Here is a 25857-nt window from a genome sequence, read left to right as displayed (position 1 = left end):
TAATCACGAGGCCACCATAGGCTGTGAGAGTGACATTTGCAGCTTCTAATGTACCCATTTTTTATGTACTCGGGGAACATTTGGTGGTACAGCCTAAGCGGGAGGATGTTGTTTTGTGATCCAGTAACCAACTTTATTTTCACGTTGATTGTTGTTGGTTTGTTTCTGATCTTTCTTTTAACTTGGATCGTGGTGTGCAATTCATTTTTTTCTCCCTTCCCTTTCTTGGACATCTCATGAAGGAGTATTATTTCGATGCCGAGTGTCAGTGAGTCGGAGTCACTGCTGTCACTTCCCTTGACGTGGTGCACTTTCCTGTATTCTTGGTTTCTTTCTCTGTTCATGTCAGACCTACATATCTTTTCACAATGATTGGCCTTCCCACAGGTCCTGCACTTCGAACCATATGCGGGGCATTTCTTGCGGTCATTGAAGAGGTGTAGTCTGCCCCACCTCCTGCAGTTCTCAGATGTCTGCAACTTCCTCTACGTGCGCTTTATTGGCATCGACCCTTCCCTCTCTGTGCTGCGTGTTGGCCTGCACGGAGAGGAATTGCATTTGCCTCCTAGGGGCCTCAAAGGCCCTAGCTGCGTCTATGGCATCTGCTAGTTTCAGGCTGTCTTTTCCGATGAGAGCTTTCTGCCCTTCAGGATGAGAACTTCCCCAGACTAGTTGGTCGACTCTTCTCTCCTCGATTTCTTTGAACTTGCATTTTGCTCCAATGTTCTTTTGTCTTGTGAGGAAATTATCTACTGACTCATCAGGCTCTTGTTTTAATCCCTGGAACTCGTATCGCTTTATTCTATGGTTGGATTTTGGTTCCAGATGAAAGTTTTTCTAATATTCTTTCTGGGTTATTTTCTTCCTATTCAGCCAGCTCCCAGCTATTAAACAGGTCTAGTCCTCGCTTCCCCGTCCAAAGAAGGATGTAACTAACCTTTTCCTCTGGTGTGATTCCCTTGAGGAAACATTTGAATGCCAGGTTGCACTTCTGTTTGAACTTTTTAAAAGCTTCTATGACATCGTCAGCTTCCCCGTCCATGACTGGGTGTAATGCTGCTGCGGCCATCTTCTTCTTCAGCTCTGGTAATCTGATAATGGTGTTTTTTCTTTGTTTCCTTCTCTTGGTGTTTATCTTGGTTCATAGGGTTTTTTTTTCCTACATGATGTGGGTTTCTATCAGTCCCACCGCTGCCACCATGTTATGTCCTTGGTTGTACCATCGGAGGTTTTAATAAACACTCAGAGAAGTTTGTAAGTTTACAACACAAACTTTTACTTACATCAGTAATGGTTAGGCTGCTAGTCATGTATGATTACACTGTTGCACTGAGCATGCTCACCACTCAAGTGTGATGCGGCTCTTACAGTCTTGCAGTGTTCATGCTCCAGCATAAAATAGTCCCAAGTTTCCACTGAATATAACAGTGGGTAAAAGGAAGAAACTCAGTAGGCACTTTCATGCAGTGATAAAGTCCAACTGTAAAGGTGGAGATTCCCTGCCGACTGTAATCCCTTTCAGGGAAGGATAATTGGCAGAGCGCTGCCTCACATGAATGTACATCTGCTGCAAGCAACTGGTTAGGGGCGGGCTGATGACGTTGCAATGATGCTGTTAGCCAGCGACCTATCTTCCCTCTCTCTCCCATCCACTCACCCCTCTCCCTCCATGACCCCCTCAGGGCAGGGGCAGTCAACAGGAGCCGTCAGGGCATGGAGCCATCAGGCCAGGGGCCAGTGTGGGCTGACAGCCCTGCCAACCGCTCTGGCACCTCACCAGGCTGTTTCAGCCTTTGGGGCTGCTCATCACCAGCTCTGGCATGTATTTATAATGGGTGGTGCTACGGCACCAGCCGCCCCACCTCCATCGGCTCCACAGGGGGCTATGAGGCACTGCTCAACATGAATGTGACGCAGGAACAGCCTTTTAGAGCTTCTCCTTGAAAGGTAAGTTTTCCCTCTGCACTTACAACCAGCCTCCAGGTGGAGCCCTGGCATGAAAGGGCCTAGAAAGAATGTCTGGAATGTGAAATGAATGAGAAACCCATGGAATTTGAGGGGGAGTGGCAAACTGATTTCAGGGCCAGGAAGCAAAAGGTAATGTAAATAGATATTTAAGTGACTGAAGGTTGCAGTCGCTGTGATTTACAGGATTCAATGCTTCCTTTGCTTTTTGTTTTACTTTTCTTTCTTTGGCTTGGCTTCGCGGACGAAGATTTATGGAGGGGGTAAAAAGTCCACGTCAGCTGCAGGCTCGTTTGTGGCTGACCAGTCCGATGCGGGACAGGCAGACACGATTGCAGCGGTTGCAAGGGAAAATTGGTTGGTTGGGGTTGGGTGTTGGGTTTTTCCTCCTTTGCCTTTTGTCAGTGAGGTGGGCTCTGCGGTCTTCTTCAAAGGAGGTTGCTGCCCGCCAAACTGTGAGGCGCCAAGATGCACGGTTTGAGGCGTTATCAGCCCACTGGCGGTGGTCAATGTGGCAGGCACCAAGAGATTTCTTTAGGCAGTCCTTGTACCTTTTCTTTGGTGCACCTCTGTCACGGTGGCCAGTGGAGAGCTCGCCATATAATACGATCTTGGGAAGGCGATGGTCCTCCATTCTGGAGACGTGACCCATCCAGCGCAGCTGGATCTTCAGCAGCGTGGACTCGATGCTGTCGACCTCTGTTTTACTACATACTAATGATTAGTAGTTAAACATGTTATAGTTTGCTGATACAAACGTTGTCCAAGTGGTTAAGGGAAAGGAGGAAAGCTATAGACTGCAGGAAGATACAGATGATTTGGTTGGTTGGGAAGCAAAATGCCAAATTGAATACAGTCCAGAGAAGTCATTTCATTTAGGTGCAACAAGACCAGAGAATGCACAACAAATATACAGTAAAAGACAAATGGGAATAGAGGGAGTCTGAAATGCATATCCACAGATCACTACAGGTAGAAAGAAGGGAGTAAGTTGGTTTAAAAAGCAAATGGGATGCTTTCCCTTGTTAGACAAAGCATACAATTAAAGAGCATAATTGTTATGCGAAAACTGTATTCAAATCTAGTTGGACCACATGTAGGTATGCAGAGTTGTGTTCCCCACATTTTGGGAAAATGTGAACGCACTGAAAAGGGTGCAAAAGAGATTTGACGAGATTGTTGCCAGGATTGGAAAATCTTAGCTGTGAGATCAGAGAAGCATTGTTTTCTTTGGAAGAAAGGAGAGTGGGGGGGAATTATTTGATATACTGTATATAATGTGGAGCCCATATAGGGTACATAGGAAGAAATTGTTTCTCTTAGCAGTTAAGTCAAAAATCACAGAGCAATTAAAATCAATTGGTAGGATCAGAGAGGAGATGAGAAGGAAAGAAAAGCACCTGAAAGATTATAGGAATTTGGAGGGTGGTAGAGGCAGAAGCCCTCGTCTCATTTAAAAAATACAGTGTGTTTGGAAAAACCTTGAGATGCAGGGCTGGAAACTTACTGGAAACTGGAATTAGACTGGACAGTTGTCAGACTCTGGCTTTACCCTACCCTCAATTTGGTCTGTGTCGGCTGAGTCCAGCGTGCTCGTTGAATGAAGTGATAGGAGAAGGTATTCGGTTTCACAATCAGTTTATTACATAGCACAAGAATAAAGCTTAACAGAGCTCTGGTTCAGTCATTAGTTCATAGGTCACCTTCTCGGTGAACTATTTCCCAAGACTGACTCCTACTGTCCAGTCTCTTCTGTTTATATAGATCAACATTGTTATTTTGACCAAGAGTTGGGTTTTTTTTTGATAGACTCCTTGCATAAGATTTATCTCAAGCAATTTCCTGCTCTGAAATTATCTATGGTGTAGACCTCCTATCTTAATCCCCAAGGCCAGAACATCCTGTTGTTTTGATCAGAAGTCAATCCATACCCCAGATATTTCTAATTATTTCTTTGTTCTCGTCTGGGCCATAATCTTCTGTTCCAATCAACACCTTCCCATGTTTCCTTATGACTCATCATTCCTACCAAAGTGGTTTCTCCATTTTGTTTTACTCTGACATTCTTTGTACTTTTCCATGATTACTAAACTCCTTGGTTCCTACACAGTTCTGTACCTGCTAGAGATAAAGGACTGAATAGCTTCCTTCTGTTTCCTAAATATTCTATAATTCTCTAAGTCTCACTTTACTCCTTTGTGATCTTTGAAATGTGTTTATTAGACCAATCTATCCATGCATGGTGCAGTTTTCACAATTTTGATTCTCGACAGCTGCTGTGATTATCTTGGGATATGTTGCTATATTAAGGTCCTTTTAAATAAAAGTTGTTGGTTTGTGTGTATATGTGAAAGGGATAAAACCAGTTCCCAGCATTACTCTGAATAGCTGTAAGGAAAATTGTATGAAGTATTGATTTTGCGAACTTCATCCTTTAATAGCTACGTAAAGAGTTACCTACTCCCAGACAAATCATCTCAAAGCAAGCGCAAGACCTCGGTGAAGAAGAAAACCCTGAATCCTACATTTAATGAGCAGTTAACGGTGAGATCAGTTATCTTTCAATTACCATTCAATATTCATAAGTACCTGAATCTTTCATCAGGTCAATCTGGACTACACTGGAGAAGGTGTAGTTTGTGGATATTATTGATAGAAACTTGGAGTTTCTGCACAGGCCAGGTTTAATACAGAAACTCCAAAGTTGCTGTAAGTGTCATGGTTTAATAACACTGATTGCTTTACTGTCATTTCAATTGCCAAGTGCGCCCACCTCCTCCAAAAGATGTGCTCCAAAATATAAATCATATGTTCACACACATCTGACATTTCATCATGTAAAGTGACAGAAATGGCACGTCCAACATGAGCATAAAAAGGCTTTAATCACTATAAACTGCAACCACATCTCACATGTTGCTGGCATGGTTCCAAGTCAGGTACTGAGGGAAGGGTTTGGGCGTAACTGCCTTTTTGGGGATTCAGAGGGGAGGAGTCACAGGTACAGAAGTGGGTCAGCCCATACAATACACTCATACTAGACAGCTCTAAGAGTTACACAGTTGTTCCACCACATTCACCCCTTCTTTTAAAACAGAATCCAGCGAGGTGAAGTCGATCAAAGTCCATTACAGGTTCAGCCTGTCCAGTGGTTTTGTCCGCTATTGCGATCTTCGTAGTGCCGGCTGTGGTTCAACTGTTGGCTCCTGAGTGGTTTTTTGCATGACAGGCTGGGTGTCTGGTGGCTGAAAAAAATTAGTTGGGTCATAGGGGGGTGTGGGTTGTTCGGTCTGTGGTTGGGGTGGGGCAACGGGTGCCATTGGTGGGGCCAGATACGCGATTGTGTTGCTGGTCATCATGGGGTTGGGGCTACTGGTTGATCGATTGTGGGGGCTCCTGCATGCGCCAGGTCCCAGACGGAAACAGTGTCTTTCTGCCCATTTTGGTACTCCATGTAAGTGTACTGGGGGTTCGCGTGGAGCAGGTGGACTTTCTCAACTATGGGGTCTGTCTTATGGCTCCTGATGTGTCTCTGGAGCAGAACGGGCCCTGGGGTCATCAGCCAGAATGGCAGCATGGTTCCTGATGCTGACTTCCTGGGAAAGGAAAATAGCCTTTCATGTGGGGTATCATTTGTAGCGGTACAAAGGAGGGACTTGGTAGTGTGGAGAGCCTCTGAGAGGACCTCTTACCACTAGGAAATGGGCAGGCCTTTCGACCAGAGGGCAAGAAGGACTACCATCCAAACGGTGGCATTCTCGTTTTCAACCTGGCCGTTCCCTTGTGTTTTTTAGCTGGTGGGTCCTGCTCATGGCCTTGGCCAGCAGGTACTGGTGTAATTCATTACTCATAAAGGGGTATTTAAACAGAGTAAACAGGTTGTGCAGCGCGTTGATGACCGTGGCCATGGTCATGTTTGGGCAGGGGATAGCAAATGGGAAATGTGAGTACATGTCCTGGTTGGTGGAGGGGACCTTGAAGTCCATACTCAGACATTCAAAGGGCCAGGTGGCCTTAATCAGATGAGCTTCCTCTGGCTGGTAGAATTGTAGTTTGCACTCCATGCAGACTGAGCTGTTCTGGGTTAATTACCTGATGTCCTGCACTGAGTAGGGGAGGGTTGTGAGCTGTAACAAAGTGGTAGAGCATGGTGACCCCAGGGTGGCAAGGGTTGTTTTGGAGGGTTTGGAGGCGGTCTATCTGCACATTGGCGCCTGTCCCCTGGGACAGTGCATCGATGGCTCGTTGAGCTTCCCAGGCAGGCACAAGATCTATCTCATAATTGTAGGTGGATAGCTTAATTCTCCACCTCAGGATCTTGTCGTTCTTGATTTTCCCCTGCTGTTTATTATTAGACATAAAATTGATTGCTCATTGGTCAGTCAGCAGGGTGAATGGTTTTCCGGCCAGGTAGTGTCTCCAGTGGCACACTGCTTCCATTGTGGTCTGGGCCTCCTTCTCAATAGCTGAGTGCTGGAGTTCAGGGCTCTGGAGGGTGCAGGAAAAGAATGGCACAGGTCTGCCTGCCTAGTTAAGCATGGCAGCCAAGGCACAGTTGGACACATCAGTCTCCACCGGGAACGGGATGGATTAGTCCACAGCATGCATCGCTGCTTTGGCGATTGTCATCCTTTTTTTTTTTTTTTTTTTTTTTTTTTTTTTTTTTTTTAAATTTTTTATTTTTCACACCATAAATCACAATAGCCATGATATACACTTTTTCTTTTCCACACATTTACAGTGACTTTTTCTCCCTCCCCCCTCCCTCCTCCCAAGCCACCCCCCCATCCCTCCCCCCTCTCATCCATTTTAGTTATACAATCTAGGTTGCATTAATTCAGTTAGACAATGTTGTCATTCAACAAAAATACACCAGAAATTCTACTGAGTCCATTTTTTTCTTCTCTTCTCCTTCCATCAACTTAGGTAATGTTTGTTCCCGGTAGGTTTTCGCTATTGTATTTAATGTAAGGCTCCCATACTTGTTCGAATATTTCAATATTATTTCTTAAACTATATGTTATTTTTTCTAATGGAATACATTTATTCATTTCTATATACCATTGTTGTATTTTCAAATTATCTTCCAATTTCCAGGTTGACATAATACATTTTTTTGCTACAGCTAGGGCTATCTTAACAAATCTTTTTTGTGCATCCTCCAAGTCAATTCCAAATTCTTTATTTTTTATGTTACTTAGGAGAAAGATCTCTGGATTCTTTGGTATATTGTTTTCTGTTATTTTATTTAATATCTGATTGAGATCATCCCAAAATTTTTCTACTCTCTCACATGTCCAGATTGCATGAATTGTTGTTCCCCTTTCTTTTTTACATCGAAAACATCTATCAGATACTGTTGGGTCCCATTTATTTAACTTTTGCGGTGTAATGTATAGTCTGTGTAACCAATTATATTGTATCATACGCAGCCTCGTATTTATTGTATTTCTCATCGTTCCAGAGCATAACTTCTCCCATGTTTCCTTTTTTATCTTTATATTTAAATCTTGTTCCCATTTTTGTTTAGTTTTACCATTTGTTTCCTCATTTTCCTTTTCTTGCAGTTTAATATACATATTTTTTATAAATCTTTTGATTAACATTGTATCTGTAATCACATATTCAAGGTTACTTCCCTCTGGTAAACTCAAGTTGCTTCCTAATTTATCTTTCAAGTAGGATCTCAGTTGGTAATATGCCAGCGCTGTATCTCCCGTTATATTGTACTTATCTCTCATTTGTTCAAAGGATAAGAATCTACTTCCTGAAAAACAATTTTCTATTCTTTTAATCCCTTTTTTTTCCCATTTTCTAAAGGCAAGGTTGTCTATTGTAAAAGGGAGTAGCTTATTTTGCGTCAATATTAGTTTTGGTATTTGGTAATTTATTTTATTTCTTTCTACATGTATCTTCTTCCATATATTGAGGAGATGGTGTAATACTGGAGAAGTTCTATGTTGTACCAATTTTTCGTCCCATTTATATAATATGTGTTCAGGTATCTTTTCCCCTATTTTATCTAATTCTAGTCTCGTCCAGTCTGGTTTTTCCCTTGTTTGATAAAAATCTGATAGGTACCTTAATTGTGCGGCTCTATAATAATTTTTGAAGTTTGGCAATTGTAAGCCTCCTTGTTTATACCATTCTGTTAATTTGTCTAGTGCTATCCTCGGTTTCCCCCCTCTCCATAAAAATCTCCTTATTATTTTCTTTAACTCTTTGAAGAATTTTTCTGTCAGTTGTATTGGCAATGCCTGAAATAAGTATAGTATCCTTGGAAAAATGTTCATTTTAATACAGTTTATCCTTCCTATCAGTGTTAGTGGTAGCTCTTTCCAATGCTCTAAATCGTCCTGTAGTTTTTTCATTAGTGGATTGTAATTGAGTTTATATAATTGGCCTAGATTTTTGTTTATTTGCACACCTAGGTATCTTATTGCCTGCGTTTGCCATCTGAATGGGGATTCCTCCTTAAATTTTGAGAAATCCGCGTTATTCATAGGCATTGCTTCACTTTTATTTACGTTTATCTTGTATCCCGACACTTCTCCATATTCCTTCAATTTCTTATATAGTTCTTTTATTGATAGTTCTGGTTCTGTTAAGTACACTATCACATCATCCGCAAACAGACTGATTTTATATTCCCTGTCTTTTATTTTTATTCCTTTTATATTATTATCTCTTCTTATCGATTCTGCTAGTGGTTCTATAGCTAGCGCAAACAATAATGGTGATAGTGGGCATCCCTGCCGCGTTGACCTGCTTAAGTTAAATTGCTTTGATACATGTCCATTTACTGTCACTTTCGCTAACGGTCCCTTATATAATGCTTTAATCCAATTAATATACTTCTCCGGTAAACTGAATTTTTGCAATACTTTGAACAAGTAATTCCATTCTACTCTGTCGAAGGCCTTCTCTGCGTCTAAAGCAACTGCTACTGCCGGTGCTTTATTTCCTTCTACTGCATGAATTAAGTTAATAAATTTACAAATATTGTCTGTTGTGCGTCTTTTTTTGATAAATCCAGTTTGGTCTAAATTTACCATTTTCGGTACCTGTTCTGCTAATCTGTTCGCTAATAGTTTAGCTATTATCTTATAATCTGTGTTTAGCAAAGATATTGGTCTATATGACGCTGGTGAGAGTGGATCTTTCCCTTGTTTTAGTATCACTGTAATTATTGCTGTTTTACATGAATCTGGTAAGTTTTGTGTCTCATCAATCTGGTTGATTACATCCAGGAGGGGCGGTATTATTAGGTCTTTAAATGTTTTGTAGAATTCTATTGGGAGTCCATCCTCTCCTGGTGTCTTATTATTTGGTAAATTTTTTATTATCTCTTGTATTTCTACTGTTCCAAATGGTTCTGTTAATTTATTTTGTTCCTCTATTTGTAGTTTTGGTAGTTCAATTTTAGTCAAAAATTCATCTATTTTCCCTTCTTTCCCTTCGTTTTCGGTTCGGTATAATTGTTCATAGAATTCTCTGAAGTTTTCCTTAATTTCTTTTGGATTATATGTAATTTGTTTGTCTTTTTTCCTTGTTGCCAATACCGTTTTCTTAGTTTGCTCTGTCTTAAGCTGCCATGCTAGGATTTTGTGTGTTTTTTCCCCTAGTTCATAATATTTCTGTTTTGTCTTCATTATATTCTTCTCCACCTTATATGTTTGTAATGTTTCATATTTTATTTTTTTATCCGCCAATTCTCTTCTTTTGGTTGTATCTTCCTTTATTGCTAATTTTTTTTCTATGTTTATTATTTCCCTTTCCAACTGCTCTGTTTCCTGATTATAGTCCTTCTTCATCTTGGTTGCATAACTTATTATTTGCCCTCTAATGAATGCTTTCATTGCGTCCCATAGTATAAACTTATCTTCCACTGATTCCGTATTTACTTCAAAGTACATTTTTAATTGTTTTTCAATAAATTCTCTAAAATCCTGTCTTTTAAGTAGCATGGGGTTTAATCTCCATCTATACATTCTTGGAGGGATGTCTTCTAGCTCTATTGCCAATAACAGGGGTGAGTGGTCCGATAATAGTCTAGCTTTATATTCCGTTTTCCTAACTCTCCCTTGTATGTGGGCTGATAACAGGAATAGGTCTATCCTTGAGTATGTTTTATGTCTAGTCGAGTAGTATGAGTATTCCTTTTCTTTTGGGTTTTGTTTCCTCCATATGTCCACAAGTTTCATTTCTTGCATTGATTTAATTATAAATTTGGTTACTTTGTTCTTCCTGTTAATTTTTTTCCCCGTTTTATCCATATTTGGATCCAAATTCAGATTGAAATCCCCTCCTATTAGTATGTTCCCTTGCGTATTAGCTACCTTCAAAAAGATATCTTGCATAAACTTTTGATCTTCTTCGTTAGGTGAATATATATTAAGTAGATTCCAAAGCTCTGAATATATCTGACATTTTATCATAACATATCTCCCTGCTGGATCTATTATTTCCTCTTCTATTTTAAATGGCACATTTTTGCTAATTAATATAGCCACTCCTCTTGCTTTTGAATTATACGATGCTGCTGTTACATGTCCTACCCAATCTCTCTTTAATTTCTTGTGCTCCAATTCAGTTAAATGTGTTTCTTGGACAAATGCTATATCTATTTTTTCCTTTTTCAGTAAATTTAGTAGTTTCTTCCTTTTAATTTGGTTATGTATTCCATTAATATTTAGAGTCATATAGTTCAGCGTAGCCATTTTATATTTTGTTTATCTTCTCTTTCCGTTTTTCCATCATTACCTTTCCTCCTTTTCCATTTCTGTTTTCTTATTTTCAACTCTTTACCAGACAACATTCCTACAACATCCAACATTTTCCTTATGGCGATTGTCATCCTTGATGCTTGTGAAGCCATTTGGGCTTCTGCCGATGGAGGGAAGGTAGTTGTTCTCACCAGAGGACGGGCCTTATCTACATATTTAGGGACCTACTGGGTGTAATAGGAGAAGAACCCCAAGCACCTTTTCAGGGCCTTGAGGCTGTAGGGCAGTGGGAGTTCCAATAGTGGGTGCATATGGTCAGGGTAGGGCCCAATGACACCAGTCTCCACCATGCAACTGAGCTTAGCCAGAAATGAAGTATAGAACACGCATTTCTTCTGGTTATATGTGAGGTAGAGCTTTTTGGCTGTATGGAGAAATTTTTGTAGGTTGGCATAATGGTCCTGCTGGTCATGGCCACAGATGGTCATGTTGCCCAGATAGGGGAATGTGGCCTTTAACACATGATCATCCACCAACCAGTCCATCTCCCTCTGGAAGGCATAAACCCCGTTGGTGACTCCAAAGAGAACCCGGAAGAAGAGGTGGAGATGGCCGTCTGCCTCAAATGCCATGTGCTCGCTGTCCTCCGGGTGGATTGAGAGCTGGTAGTATACCGACTTAAGGTTAATGGTTGAGAAGACCTGATACTGGGAGATCTCGATCACGATGTTGGCTATGTGGGGGAGGGGGTAGGCATCCAGTTGGGTGAATCAGTTGATGGGCTGGTGCTATATTCTATAATGCTTTCAGTCAGAAGTCATTTAATTTCTATTCTAATAAAGGTTCTATCCACAGGGCTGTATTGCCTGCTTTTGGTGGTGAGAGGCTTGCAGTCAGAGGTGAGGTTCGTGAACAGGAGTGGTGATGGGACCCAGGGGATGGATAAAGAGTAGATTTCGGGTTGCAGATTGGCCACATTCCATTAGGACACTTGAGATGGCACTGAAAGTCCAGTCCAAATATGACCGGTGCATAGAACTGTGGCATAACGAAGAGTTTAAAGTTTTTGTATTTAATGCTACACACGCTCAATGTTACGGGCAGAAGCTGTGGATCTCGGTCGAGTTGGATCTAGAGGCCAAAGAGACTTTGCACTTAGCTGGAATCACCTCGAGGGAGTAAAGCCATAATGTGACCAGGCAGGCTCCTGGTATCAAATAGACAGTTTGTTACGTGACCGTTTACCTCAATGTCCATCATAGACCTGGCTAGCTGATGCAGTATGTTCTAGTCCAGGATGATCAAGGCCACCATCTGGTCGCTGTCCAATTTGCTGCTACTGTACCTGTTTGGTGGCACCCTCCAAGATGGCTGCTCCCATTGCGTGCATGCAGTCCTGTTCCTTGCTGCTGGAAGTGACGCTGGAAGTGGTGCTGTCCCAGGTTGTCATCCCCATAGTCCCGCCAAATCACTCGCCCCAACCTGAAGTGACGCAGTCCAAGATGGTGAAGGTGCTGCTCATAGGCAGTGCTGCTGGAGGAAGGTTTGGACCTACATACCTTTTCGTCGTGCCTTTCTTCCCACAGCTGGAACAAATCACATTTCTGGCCTAGCAGCTCCTACGTGGATATTTCGCATCGCCACAGAAGTGACACTTCGGGAGCTTGATGGCAGCAACTTGGGATCCCACGTCCCAAGATAGTGGCACCCATGCTCCCCACAGGGTGGCCGCGTTGCAAGAGGAGAATACCTTCGCATTTTGCTGCACTGTTTCAAGCAATTTGGCCAGATCCACGACTTCCTGCAAGCTCCGATCACCCTTTTCCAGGAGTCTCTGGCGGATGTGATCTGACCTGAAGCTGGCTACACACGCATCTCGGATCAGCTCCTCCAAGCAGCAGAATATTCTCTGCAGCCACAGGTTCGCCCCAGCTCCCACAAGACCCACATATACTCATCCACTGACTCACCAGATGATGGCCCAGAAGATACCTGACATAGATGACATTCATCAGGATATGGTACTGTATCTGCAGGAGCACCATTGTGGCCGTGTAAGTACTGCACTCTCTGATCATTTGAAAGGCTGACCTGTGCGAAGAGCAGATCCCGTTTATCTTCTTCGCTCTGCACATTGTTGCATCTCATGAAGGCGTTGAGGAGTGCAGCCACTGGTTGAATTTTATGGAGGCCTCCAGAGCTTTAGGGTTGGGGTCCAGTTTATTCGCCCATATTGCCTTCCTCATGGCATGAAAGTTTGGTGATTAAATTGATACCCTATCAATAACTCTTGTTATTAAATAGGCTTGAATCACCATAAACAACTAGCACTTTTCGCATGTTGTTGGCCCGGTTCCAAGGCAGGTACTGAGAGAGGAGTTTGGGTGTAACTGCCTTTATGGGAATTCAGAGGGGAGGAGTCACGGGTACAGGGGTGGGCCAGCCCATATAATACATTCATATTAGACAGCACCAACAATTACAGTGGTTTCATCATATATACCACCTGATGTATATCATGCAGAGGGATACTGCAATGTAGCCCTACATATTGGCTTGTCAGAAAATGGCCATATGTGTACCATTAGGCAAAACATAATATCTACTGATTGTACATGTACATTCCAATACATTTACCTCTGAAATATCATTTAACGTAGTCTTAGCTCCTGCTGGAACTTTCATCCTAGTCTTTATAATTTCCACTCTTAACTATTTCAATGCTATTCTTGATGGATTTCCATTCCTACCCCTTCTCTATACATTTTGATATAGGGATTTCCTTATCTGTGCCTTTATCTCCATAGACCAGCCAGTAAAGGTTAAAACCTTGTGTTTTTGATTCTTGGTTAACTTTGTGCCTATCTCTTTAAGAAAAAGTATTGTTTATGGTGTTACCATAGTGATGATGACATAATATATTGTAATATCCACACAGACTAAGAGCTTGCATCTCATTCTTCAACGAACTATGAAGGAGATAATTTTCTTTGAATTCGTCTTATTTTGAAACTTTAAAGTTGAATATTGTTATATCTTTAAATATAATTAAATGCTTTATTTATTCATTGTTATGAAAATATTAATTGCAAAGTTATGCGAAGTGTTTATCCATTTTATCAACAAATTAAAGCTATATAAAACTGCATCTACAAAGTTTGGCTTATTGAATTAATAAGATAGCAATTTGGAATATCGTCCCCACGTTTCCTTGAAGATTACACGTTTTGAAATTAGGAAATACTAGAACCTGGAAACTGTCATCTATACGGCCATTCTCAACTTTATTTTGGCTCTGGCCACCTAGGACTCGGTTTATGGGCCCCGTTCCCTGTGAAGCAGTCAAGGTTTGGTTTCTTCCGTACTTCTCTCCTACCAACGACATAAAGGACATTAAAAAATATGTTTTGTGAGGTGAAGAGAAAACAAGGCTTTTATTTCAATTTGCTGTGGCCCTCAGGGGGCTGTAGAGCCAAATAAACTCTCTTAGATCTCTCTATTTTACTCTCCACCTTTTAAGATGCTTTTCTAAACTGCAATTTTTATTACATTTTTGGCCTAACATCTCTTTGTAACTTTGATCTTAGTTTTTAATTGATAATTTTCCTGTGAAATATACGGTCTCATTTAACTACAATGAAAGAAAACATCACATTTATAAACTGATGCCCTTGGGATAATGTACAAAGTATAAATTGACAGATCTTCTTTTACACAGACACGTCCTGACATGTATTTCATCCATGTACTGACATAAAGATACATAGACCAATATATACACCACTATATATTCCAGAAATTAGATATATGCTCAGACACCTGGCATATACTATATATACTGGCTTACATGATATAATCCTACAGCTATGATAATTCCTCCAAAACTTTGGGTGAGGTTTTTACCAATTCATGTCTGAGTTTGTTGACTGTTGTGTTATGCCTGATATATTCATTCATCCTTTGCTGTTGATTACTTTTTTACACTAAAGTACAAACGAGAAAAAGCAGATCTGCAGAGTCGGACTCTGAACCTCTCAGTGTGGCACAGAGATCACTTTGGGCACAATCTCTTCCTCGGGGAGGTGGAGATCTCACTGGAACTGTGGGACTGGAGAAATACAGAACCAACAACCTACGCCCTTCAGCCACGGGTAAGATTTTGTCATTGCCCTGTACATTGATCCGCATTCATGTATTATCCAGTTGTCTGTGTTGTAACTATTCATCCAGGAAACTCCTGTCATGAGGGTGAGACCACAAATTATCCACCTCTTTAGGTTTCACTGTGGTTACATTAATCTGATCTTGCACATATTTTTTTTTAAATTCCAAAGGCATAAATTGAGTATAATTAATTGTGGAAAATAACCATAATGCTCAATTTAGGCTCATTAAGGAAATTCTCCAGTTAGGTGATAAGCTTTATGGCAGAAAAACACACCCATATTTGCAGTTAATTATAAAATGCCAATTTCTCCTTGCTATTGTGAGACTGGTGATAGACATTACTTTCACAAGTATGGCTTTGTGGTTTCCAGCATTTATAATCTGAATGCACCTTATCAAGCAGAGTGGACATTGAAGAGAAACAGATGAAAAATTCATCTCACTGTACTTAATGGTACCCTTCCTCCCTCCCTCTCTCCTCCTTCTCCTCTCTCTCCTCCCTCTTCTCTCTCCATCCTTCCTCTCCCTCTCTCTCTCATTGTTGATTCTTCAAAATACATTTACAATATATACTGCTCTTTTAAAAACTGAGCATGTCAAAAAAAAACTCGATGTACGTACACTGTAAGAACAATGTTGTACTGTCACAAGTAATTCTGATATCAACTCCAACTCAAATTACATTCTATTCTAAAGTGTGTTTCTAACATAAAACCATGCTAAGAAAAGATACATGATTATTAAAAATCCCAAATGCATCAGCAAAGATTAATAAGATTCTCCACATAATCAAAAAAAGAAGCCAGCTGTAGCAGTTGCATTAGAAGCAGAAAAAGCATTTGATAGATTAGAATGGAATTTTTTAAAATTTACAATAATTAAATAAATTTGGAATTCCGAATGCTTTTATAAATTGTATAAGAGCATTATATAATCAACCAAATGAGAAAGTAGTTACAAATAGACAAATATCAAAACCTTTTTTATTTAGAAAGATCATCTAGACAAGAATGTCCGTCGTCATCATTTTTATTTGCATTGGCTATAGAACCTTTTGGCGGAAACAATTAGAATAGATAAAGAAATTAAAGGTTTAGAGATAGATAATAAAGAACATAAAATCAGTTTATTTGCAGACGATGTTGTAATTTATTTCACAAAGCCAAAAATATCACTGAATAAATTAAACGTAAGATTAGCAGAATATGGTTTAGTATCTGGTTATAAAGTTAATGTTGATAAAAGTGAAGTGATGTCTAAGGTTGATATGGATTATACAAAGTCAAAAAAAAGATGATGTTCAAATGGCAAAAAGAAGCAATTAAATATTTAGGAATAAAAATGGATAGAAATTTAGACAATTTATTTAAATTAAATTATTTACCAGTATGTAAAAAAAAAATAGAGGATGATTTAAAAAGATGGAAAGAGTTATTAATAACTTTAATAGGGTGCAGAAATTGTATTAAGATGAATATTTTTCCAAGAATACAATATTTGTTTCAATCATTACCCATTACTACCAGAATTTTTTTTCCAAAATTTAAATAAATAAGTACAGGAATTTTTTTGGAAAGGTAAAATGCCATGAATAGTCTTGTAAAAACTAACTTGGAAGTTTGAACAAGGAGAACTGAGATTACCAAATTTTAAAAATTACTATAAAGCAGCTCAATTAAGATTCTTTTCCTCCTGTTATCAAATTGGTGAGAAACAGCTTGGGTTCAGATTGAAATTAATAAAATTGGAGATACTACTCCAGAGCAATTTTTGTATAAGTGGAATAGTGAATTACTAAAAGGGAAAATAAAAGTACCTATTTTTGAAACATTTATTGAAGATATGGAACGGGATCCATATGAAGAGAGGAATTAAAAATTATCAAATCCCTAAAATGATGCCGACAAAATCAATGTCTTCCTTTTACTTTGAACAATTCTTTATTTGATCGTTGGTATGGTAAAGGTATACAGAGGATAAAAGATTTTTTTAGGTTTTTTTTTTACTTTTGAATAATTGAAGGAGAAATATGACATGCAAAATAATACAACTTTTGCATATTATCAACTTGAATCATATTTAAAAAGGAAATTAGGTAAGAATTTTAGACTTCCGGAACAAAGTCAATTTGAATATTTAATTACAGATACATTTATTGAGACATTTATTACCAATATGTATATAAAATTGCAAGATACTATGGGGGAAAAAGGATTTATATAAATCTAAACAAAGATGGGAAAAAGATTTAAATATACAAAATCAAGAAGAAATATGATCAAGATTGTGTCAAGAAAGTTTTACAAATATGATTAATACTAGATTCAAATGGTTCAATACAATTTTCTACATCAATTATATAAATTAAATGGTCTTAATCCCAATTATTCTGATAAATATTTTTGATGTAATAAGTTAATAGGGACTTTTTACATTTGATCTGGTCTTGTCTAAAAGTGAAATAATTCTGGAAGGATTTGAGTATATTATTAGGACAAATTATGAAGATAAAAATACAAAAAGATCAGAGAATATTTGTGCTTTGTAATATATGAAGCAGATATGAAATTGAAGTTTGATAAATATCAAATAAAATTTTGGGGTATAGCAATAGTGGCAGCGAAGAAATGCGTAGCAATAACGTGGAAAATTGAGAATTTTGTAACAGTAGATAGATGGAACATTGAATTGCAAAATCAGATTGGGAGATTTTAACAAGATTTGGGAACTGTATATGGATTTTGTGAATTAAAGTCCATCCACACCCTCCATGCCACCCGTTCCTCTCAGTTAATAATTAATAGCTAGAAAATATGATAACTATGGTAATAATAGTAGGTGTTTTTCTTTCTTTCCTTTTTCTCTTTCTTTCTTTTCTTCAGGGGGTAGTAGGAAGGGGGTGGAGAGAAAATGGAAAGAAATGGTATCATTTTGTATTATGCTATTATAAGATTATGTCTATTGAGTTAATGTTTGTATTGATGCAAATGATAAATAAAATTTTCAAAAAAATTCTCCACATAATCAAAGATTACAACGAATCTTTTCAGAAATCTGCTGTTTTCAGTCATCTATGTTGAACTTGTACTAATTGCTCTTCTGCTGCTCCTCGGTGGACGAGTCTGCCTTATGTCACTGGAATAATCCCAGCTTGATTGTCATTCTCCAGGATTTGTTTATCCCTTGAGCCGCTACTCATACCAATAAAACAGCATGAAGGAGAGCAGGATGAGAGGAGTCACGTGATGGAGTAGTGGCCGGACGGTGAACTCCAGCCCTCTCCAGAAAAGTCGGGAAAAACAAAGGAAAACACAAAGGCACAGAAATAAAAGTTACAGAAAAGTGAGTATAAAGGTGGAAAGAAGATGGCGACAAAAAAAGAAAAATCGAAAGCAACGGTAAGAAGAGAGGAAGAGAAGACAAAGGAGGAAAAAGCTGAAGGCCTTACCTGTCCGAAGAGGCCCGCTGCGGAGAGAGAAACCCGCTCCCTCAGGTCGGTAAATAATGGACTACAAAAATGGCTCACAGAGCCGAGTAAAAGTGCGCAACCGCGCATGCGCGATTCTTCGCGCATGCGCAATGCGAATGAAAAGAAACACACCGACGGGAGGGGGGACCAGCTGGGGAGTCGATCTCCACAGCCGGCAACGACAGCTGCAGAACACCTGCAGCAAGAAGAGACCACAGAAGACAATAGAAACAAGAAAGAAGACGAGGAAAGGGCATCAAAGAAACAACAGATGGCCAACCCAGAGGAAGAAGAAGAGGAAGAGGAAGAGTACAATGAAATAGAAGAAGAAAAGAAAGGCAAGATAAAGGATATACTTTCTCTTATTAAAGGATACATGGAGTCATTTAAAGAATGGCAAACACAGGAATTTAAGGATTTAAGAAAAAGAATAAACAACACAGAAGAGAAAATATATAAAATAGAGATGACCTTAACAGAAATGGGAAAGAAAATGGACAAGATGGAAGAGCGGGCAGTAGCAGCAGAAATGGAGGTAGAAGACTTAAAAAAGAAATTGGAGGAATCTAATAAAAAAATTAAAGAGACACAAGAACTACTAGCTCAAAAAATAGATACAATGGAAAATTATAACAGAAGAAATAACATAAAGATAGTGGGCCTTAAGGAAGATGAAGAAGGCAAGAATGTGAGGGAGTTTATAAAAGAGTGGATCCCTAAGACCCTAGGATGTCCAGAACTACAGCAAGAAATGGAAATAGAAAGGGCACATAGAGTATTGGCCTCTAAACCACAACCACAACAAAAACCAAGATCTATTGTAGTAAAATTCCTAAGATATACTACAAGAGAAAAGGTACTGGAGAAGACAATGGAAAAAGTAAGAGAGGGCAACAAACCACTGGAGTATAAAGGGCAAAAAATCTTCATTTATCCAGATATAAGTTTTGAACTCCTAAAGAAGAGAAAAGAGTTCAATACAGCAAAGGCGATTTTATGGAAGAAAGGGTATAAATTTATACTAAAGCATCCAGCGGTATTGAAAATATTCATTCCAGGACAACAAAACAGACTATTCTCGGATCCAGAAGAAGCACGAAAATTTGCAGAACAATTACAAAAATAGACTGAGGGAGGAAGACGGGTAATGAGAGTTAAAATGATCACGATGGATATGTATGTGGGTAAAGACAAAAATAGACTGAGGGATGAAGACGGGTAATGAGAGTAAAAATGATCACGATTGATATGTATGCGGGTAAAGAGGTATAAGAGTGAATAGAGACAATGTGCATACGTGAATGTATCTGTACTTAGAGGAAAATATAGATAGTATAGACAAGAATTAATAAGGGAAGGTAATGGAATAGAGAGAATAAGGAGGGAATTAAAAGAGTGACCTTTGTGACATATAAAAAGTGAAATCTTTTCTGGGGGGGGCGGGGTGGGGGGAAATAGCGGTCACTGCAAAATCAGTTGACGCTTGCGAGTGGATTCGCAAATCCAAATGGAGAGGGGAGATGTGGTTGTCCGACAAGGGATAAAGGACAACTCAGGAGGGGAAGGGGAGATTGGGGATAAATAAGATAGAAATAGGAGAATAAGGAAAATGTTGGATGTTGTAGGAATGTTGTCTTATAAAGAGTTGAAAATAAGAAAACAGAAATGGAAAAAGAGAAAAGGTAATGATGGAAAAACGGAAAGAGAAGACAAACAAAATATAAAAGGGCTACGCTGAACTATATGACTTTAAATATTAATGGAATACATAACCAAATTAAAAGGAAGAAACTACTAAACTTAAATGAATAAATGTATTCCATTAGAAAAAATAACATATAGGTTAAGAAATAATATTGAAATATTCGAACAAGTATAGGAGCCTTACATTAAATACAATAGCGAAAACCTACCGGGGACAAACATTACCTAAGTTGATGGAAGGAGAAGGAAAGAAAAGAATGGACTCAGTAGAATTTCTGGTGTATTTTTGTTGAATGACAACATTGTCTGACTGGCTTAATGCAACCTAGATTGTATACCTAAAATGGATGAGGGGGGGGGGTGGGGGGGTGGCTTGGGAGGAGTGGGGGGGGGGAGAAAAAGTCACTGTATATGTGTGAAAAAGAAATAGTGTATATCATGGCTAATGTGATTTATGGTGTGAAAAATAAAAAATTTAAAAAAAAAAGGAGAGCAGGATAGCTGCTGGATCAGACTAAAATCTCTGCCTATTTCTCCCATTACTGCATGGTCAGCATGGTGTTACAAGCCCAGAGGACCCAGAAGCCCAGCAGCAAAAGATATTCACCAAAACAAATGGTTACTTAAACAAAAGTTGCTTTTAATTATCTTTAAACGTGAAAACAGAATCACACTTTAACTTATCACTATTGACTTAACTAACCTAACTTAACCCCCCTTTAATTCTAAGTGCTTGTGTATGTAATGTGTGTGTAAGTTCAGCAGGGTTCACAGTCCAATCTCACTTCTCATTCCTCCAAGTTCAATGGTTGTAGGCAATTCTTATACTGTGCACAGAATTTAACATTTATAAAGTTCACCAGGCTTTGGTGCTTGAAAGGTAAATGGTTACCACTCAGGAAGGTTCTTTTTGGTGTTCAGAGAGAGATTTGTTGTTCCAGTACATCCACAACTGATTCCTTTTTAATCAACCACTCCAGTGTCTTGATGACAAAACTTGTCCCCTTCAAGGTTCTCCAGATGATAACCTCTTTATTTCAAGTCACCACAGAATTCCTTTTTGTTTCTCTTATTTCAAGTGAAACATTAGACAGCTAGTTCTCTCCTCTTGCATGACCCACAAGGGCTTTGACCAAGCTGAACTAAGAACTCACAACCTGTCTTCCAAATGGGCGGCTCCGACAAGCTCTTTCTGTTGCCTTTTTGTAAACAACAATCCATTAGTGTAGTCTCTTGGGCACTCTCCAAAGCTCTTGCAAAGGCTGTGGGGCCGATATGTCTAGCATGAGCAGAGCTCCAGTATTTCAAATAAAATCTGTTTTAAAGTGTTTGTATGTGACCTACACTAACTAACAAGATAAAAATTTATCTCTCAAAAACATATATACTCTGTCACAAAGGTCAAATATGTTCCTTGGGTTTTCTGTTGTTTCTGCTATTTGCATCTTATGCAAACAGTGCAGAACTTTACTTGCATCTCATTTGACATTATCTCCATTAACCCGCCACTAAATATTCTGTGTGTTCCACCCGATGACATACATGGGAAATCAGATAAAATCTACTAGGGTAGAGAGTCAGAAAAATCCTAGGGTAATTATGGATACCCCTGCTGTAGACCCATCACAAATGAAGTAAGAGTATTCAATGTCAATTGTTGGTGATTAGACTTTTTGATGATAAACATTGTCTCACACAATTTACAGGGTGAGTTAATTTGCCACAGCATGCTTCCCTTGGATGCTGCGGATCTTGGTGTTTGTGTCTAACAAATCATAAATGGAACTGAACATTTCATAATAATCAATGGACATGATGGTAATTCATGAAGACTATTATGTCTGGTACACTGCCTTGTGTAATACCTACTATAATGTCCTGGGGTTGGAATGTTTGACTTCTTTATCATCACAGCAGTTGTCCTTTGCGCAAGATGTATCTCCAGCCAACAGACAAAGTTTCTTTTGATTCTCATCAAGTTTAGTTTTTCCCAGACCTCCTTGATGCCACATATGATTAAATGTTTCTTTGATGGAAAAGCCTAACACCCTCAACTTGTCTCTGGCTCCTTGTTTGACCCAAGGCTGTCGTAAACTTATTAAGACTTACTGTTGCTGCATTAAAAGTTCAATGTTCAGATTTATTGTCAGAATACATACATACAACCCTGAGATTCTTTGCCCTGCAAGCCAGGTAGAATTTCTACTTATCTGTAGTGCAAAGCAAGAAAAGGTATGTATACAAAAGAGAGAACTCTAAACAAGAAGGCAGTCCAAACAAACTGTGCAATACAGAAAGTAAATATTCAATAATAAATGTGCAAAGTAAGAATCTTTAACTCTTGAGTCTCTTTGAGTCTCTCAATCATTGTTGAGGAGTCTGACGGTGGAGGGGTAGCAACTGTTCCTGAACCTGGTGGTGTGAGTCTTGTGGCACCTTTAACTCTTTTCTGTGGCGTCAAGAACTGAGCATGTCCTGAGTGGTGTGGATCCTTGATGATTTCTGCTGCTCTACGGCGTCAGTGTTCCATGTAGATTTTCTCCATGGTGTGGAGAGTTTTGACTGTGATGTCCTGGGCTGCATCCACTACCTTTTGCAGGTTTTTTGCTCAGAAGTATTGGTGTTCTCATACCAAGCCATCATGCAGCCAGTCAGCACACTTTCCACCACATATCTGTAAAAGTTTGCAAAGGCTTTTGATGCCATACCAAACCTCCTGAGGAAGTAGAGGTGATGATGTGGTTTCTTCATGGTTTCCATGTGTTGGGTCAATGAAACGTTGTTTGAGATATTGACTCCCAGGAATTTAAGTTTGCTTGCACTCTCCATATCTGATACTCCAGTGATCACTTGATTCCTGATTTGTTTCTGACAATAGCACACAATTAAATAGAAACTTAAGTAAATGGATAAAAATGTGGCCTGAGTTTTTCTTTTCCACAGATTTTCTAGAAATATTTCAAATTTACGATTATCGGCATGTAGGAGCTAAGTTTAAAAAAAAAATACAAATACTGAAAATATTAAATAAAAAATCAGAAAATGTTGGAAACACTTGGCATGTCTGGGAGCATATGTAGAAAGAGAAAACCTCAGACATTTATACCATACATGATTTTTCATGGAAATGGAAAGATTCAGAGTTTCTAAACTTTAGAAAGAGCTAAATGGTTCCCATTTCCTGTCATCATTTTCATTCCTGAACCATCCTCCACATTCAATACATCCACCTTCATTCAACTGGTAATGGTTGTGATAGAATATCCCCTTCCTAATTCTGTCTGTGCAGTATGAGCAGAGAGCAACATGAAACTAAAGACTGTTCGTCTACTCCCATACAGATTGCTGCTCCACCAAGCACAAATCAAGGCAAAGGTCAACTATTATTGTCACTGAAATACATCCCAGCAGGATCACCGGGTATGTTCAATTACAATATTTGCATTTTCTAATAAAAGTTGCAAAAATGTAAGGGTGGAAACAAGCCGAATAACCATTTGAGACAACTGTGGGATTTAACCACAAATGAAAGTTGCGGGTGCCTGGAATGCCTTGCTGGTAACGGTGGTGGAGGCTGAAGCTTTGGAGGCATTTAAGAGATTCTTAGACACGGATGAAAGAAAAATAAAGGGTTATAGGGTATGCAGGGTTTAGTACTTTTTTAAGGAAATAATATATGCGTCAGCACAACATTGAGGGCTGAAGGGGCTGTACTGTGCTATACTATTCTATGTTCTTAATAAGATCTGCTTATCCCACGTTACCATCTATTTTAACAAAAGTAAATAATTTTTATTTTATAATATTCATTTTATATACAGTAATGTCTCTGATATCCAGCACCTATGGGATTGTTAGATGCTGGATAAGTGAATTTCCAGTTGCTTGAGATTGCATGTTGCGTAGATTGGTGAAATAATGTTGAGCCATGCCAGTTTTAAACTTCCATATTTTTAACCTATTTACTTTCTGCAATTTTTTTTCCAATTACTTGAGGCTGCCAGTTCCTTAAATTCCAGGTAACAGGGGTTTTACAATACACATATAGACAAATATCAGGCAAAGACCACTGCAGCAGCCAATGTTGCTACAGTTCCTAAATGCTATGAAGCTTAAAAGAAAAAATAAAGATTTAAACCAGTAATACCTGAAAGAATTAGATGATAGTCATATGTTGTTGCTTTTACTTAATGTAGAACACACTTCTCTTATTTCTATTGACCCTTAAGTCTTGTTTGTGGGAGATTTATTAATCTGAGAGATGAGCAGAAAGAAAATGGAATATAGAACAGTTCACTACACACGGGCTCTTCAGTCCATGATGCTAATTTTAACTTATTTCACATAATTTATATCCTTCCATCTCCTGTCTGTTCACATGCCTGCCTAAATGCCTTTTAAATATTGCTCTTGTATCTGCTTGCACCACAGCCCCTGTCAGTGCATTCCAGATGTCTACTGTGTGTAAAAGAAAAATTGCTTCGTAAATCTCCTTTAAACTTTCTTCCTCACACCTTAAAAATATGTCCTGGGAAAAAAAGTCTCTGACTATCTACCTGATCCATGGTTCAAAATTTTATCTACTTCTATCACATTGCCCCTCAGCTTCCAAAAGCCCTTGTTTGTCTGTCTTACCTGTAATACTCCCTGCATTGAAACAAATAAATATGCCCTTGAATCCAATGATTAATCTGGCACTGCCTGTCCTCTCTTTCAGTTTTACTTGACCTAACCTAACCTCTACCTTTCCTTCAATCCCTCCACTTGCTGACCGACTGTTCTGGTTCCCAGCCCCTGCCACACTAATTTAAACTCTCCCCAATAGCACAGGCAAACCACCCTGTGAGGATGTTTGTGGCCCTCTAGTTTAGATGCATGCATCTTGTACAGATCCTGTCTGCTCTGGAAGAGAGGCAAATGATCCATGTACCTGAAGCCCATCCTCCTGCTCCAGCTCCTTAGCATACATAGAAATGGGTATTTTATCAAAAGTTGATGACAATCTCATCCCTGCCTCCAACCCAGACAGCAGTTTGTAGCAGCACCGCTGGAAGGACTAGACTCTGAAGGTTATCCTCATCAGTATCCAAGCTATCTCTGTGCCTGCTGGTCATATTAGAAACAAGAAATTTTGCCAAATGACATAAACTGTTTTTTTTAAAACAGGCTGCCGTGTACTATCCTTTAGCACCCCCCCCCCCCCCAAATGCTTTTCAGGGCATCAGCTTTTTCAAAACTGTTTCTTTTCTATTTCTCTATCCAGGATGAATAAGGGGTGTGGCCCTGTTCATCAAAGCCTTCTGACCAAACCAACCTTTCTCAATTCGTGGACAAGTAGAACTTCAGCTTACATAAACAATGAATATTTGCCACATATAAATGCTGTGCTAAGAGTATCTCTTCACTCCGCCTCTCCACCCTTCACATTTACACATTGCATCTCTGCAATGAGAAAGATAACTCAGTAGTGACAGATGTCTTGGTGAGGTACCGTCCAAGTTAAAGATAAAAATTCAAATGTTGCAGTCATTGATTCCCCGCCTTTCCACACCATAAGATTTGGCAGTCTTATCCAACTTAATATTCAATGAACAGTCTATTACGGGCCCAGAGGACTCCAAAACCCAACAACAATAAAATTCACCAAGGCAAATGGTTACTTAAACAAAAGTTGTTTTTAATTTTCTTTAAACATAAAAACAGGATCAAACTTTAACTTATTACTATTAACTTAACCCAACTTAACCCCCTTCTAATTCTAAGCACACATGTATGCGTTCAGGAAAGTTCTTTGTTTCACAGTCCAATCATTCACTTTTGAAAGAT

The 25857-nt window shown here is 39.1% G+C and overlaps 1 protein-coding gene across 12 annotated transcripts in view; it reads left to right on the top strand.

The window, feature by feature from the left end:
* LOC138741432 (synaptotagmin-like protein 1) overlaps positions 1-25857 on the top strand; it is a 126763-nt gene that overhangs the window by 90423 nt on the left and 10483 nt on the right. For all 12 annotated transcript variants that reach the window (XM_069895519.1, XM_069895518.1, XM_069895522.1 and 9 more), the window contains 3 exons: positions 4407-4509; positions 14681-14842; positions 23373-23451. In XM_069895519.1, the coding sequence (XP_069751620.1) occupies positions 4407-4509; positions 14681-14842; positions 23373-23451 (344 nt within the window). The remainder of the gene's footprint in view (positions 1-4406; positions 4510-14680; positions 14843-23372; positions 23452-25857) is intronic.

Source organism: Narcine bancroftii, chromosome 8 (assembly GCF_036971445.1).
Source record: "Narcine bancroftii isolate sNarBan1 chromosome 8, sNarBan1.hap1, whole genome shotgun sequence".
NCBI classification, from domain to species: domain Eukaryota; kingdom Metazoa; phylum Chordata; class Chondrichthyes; order Torpediniformes; family Narcinidae; genus Narcine; species Narcine bancroftii.
Note: the sequence above shows the minus strand (reverse complement) of the source record. Positions and strands in the feature narration are given on the sequence as shown.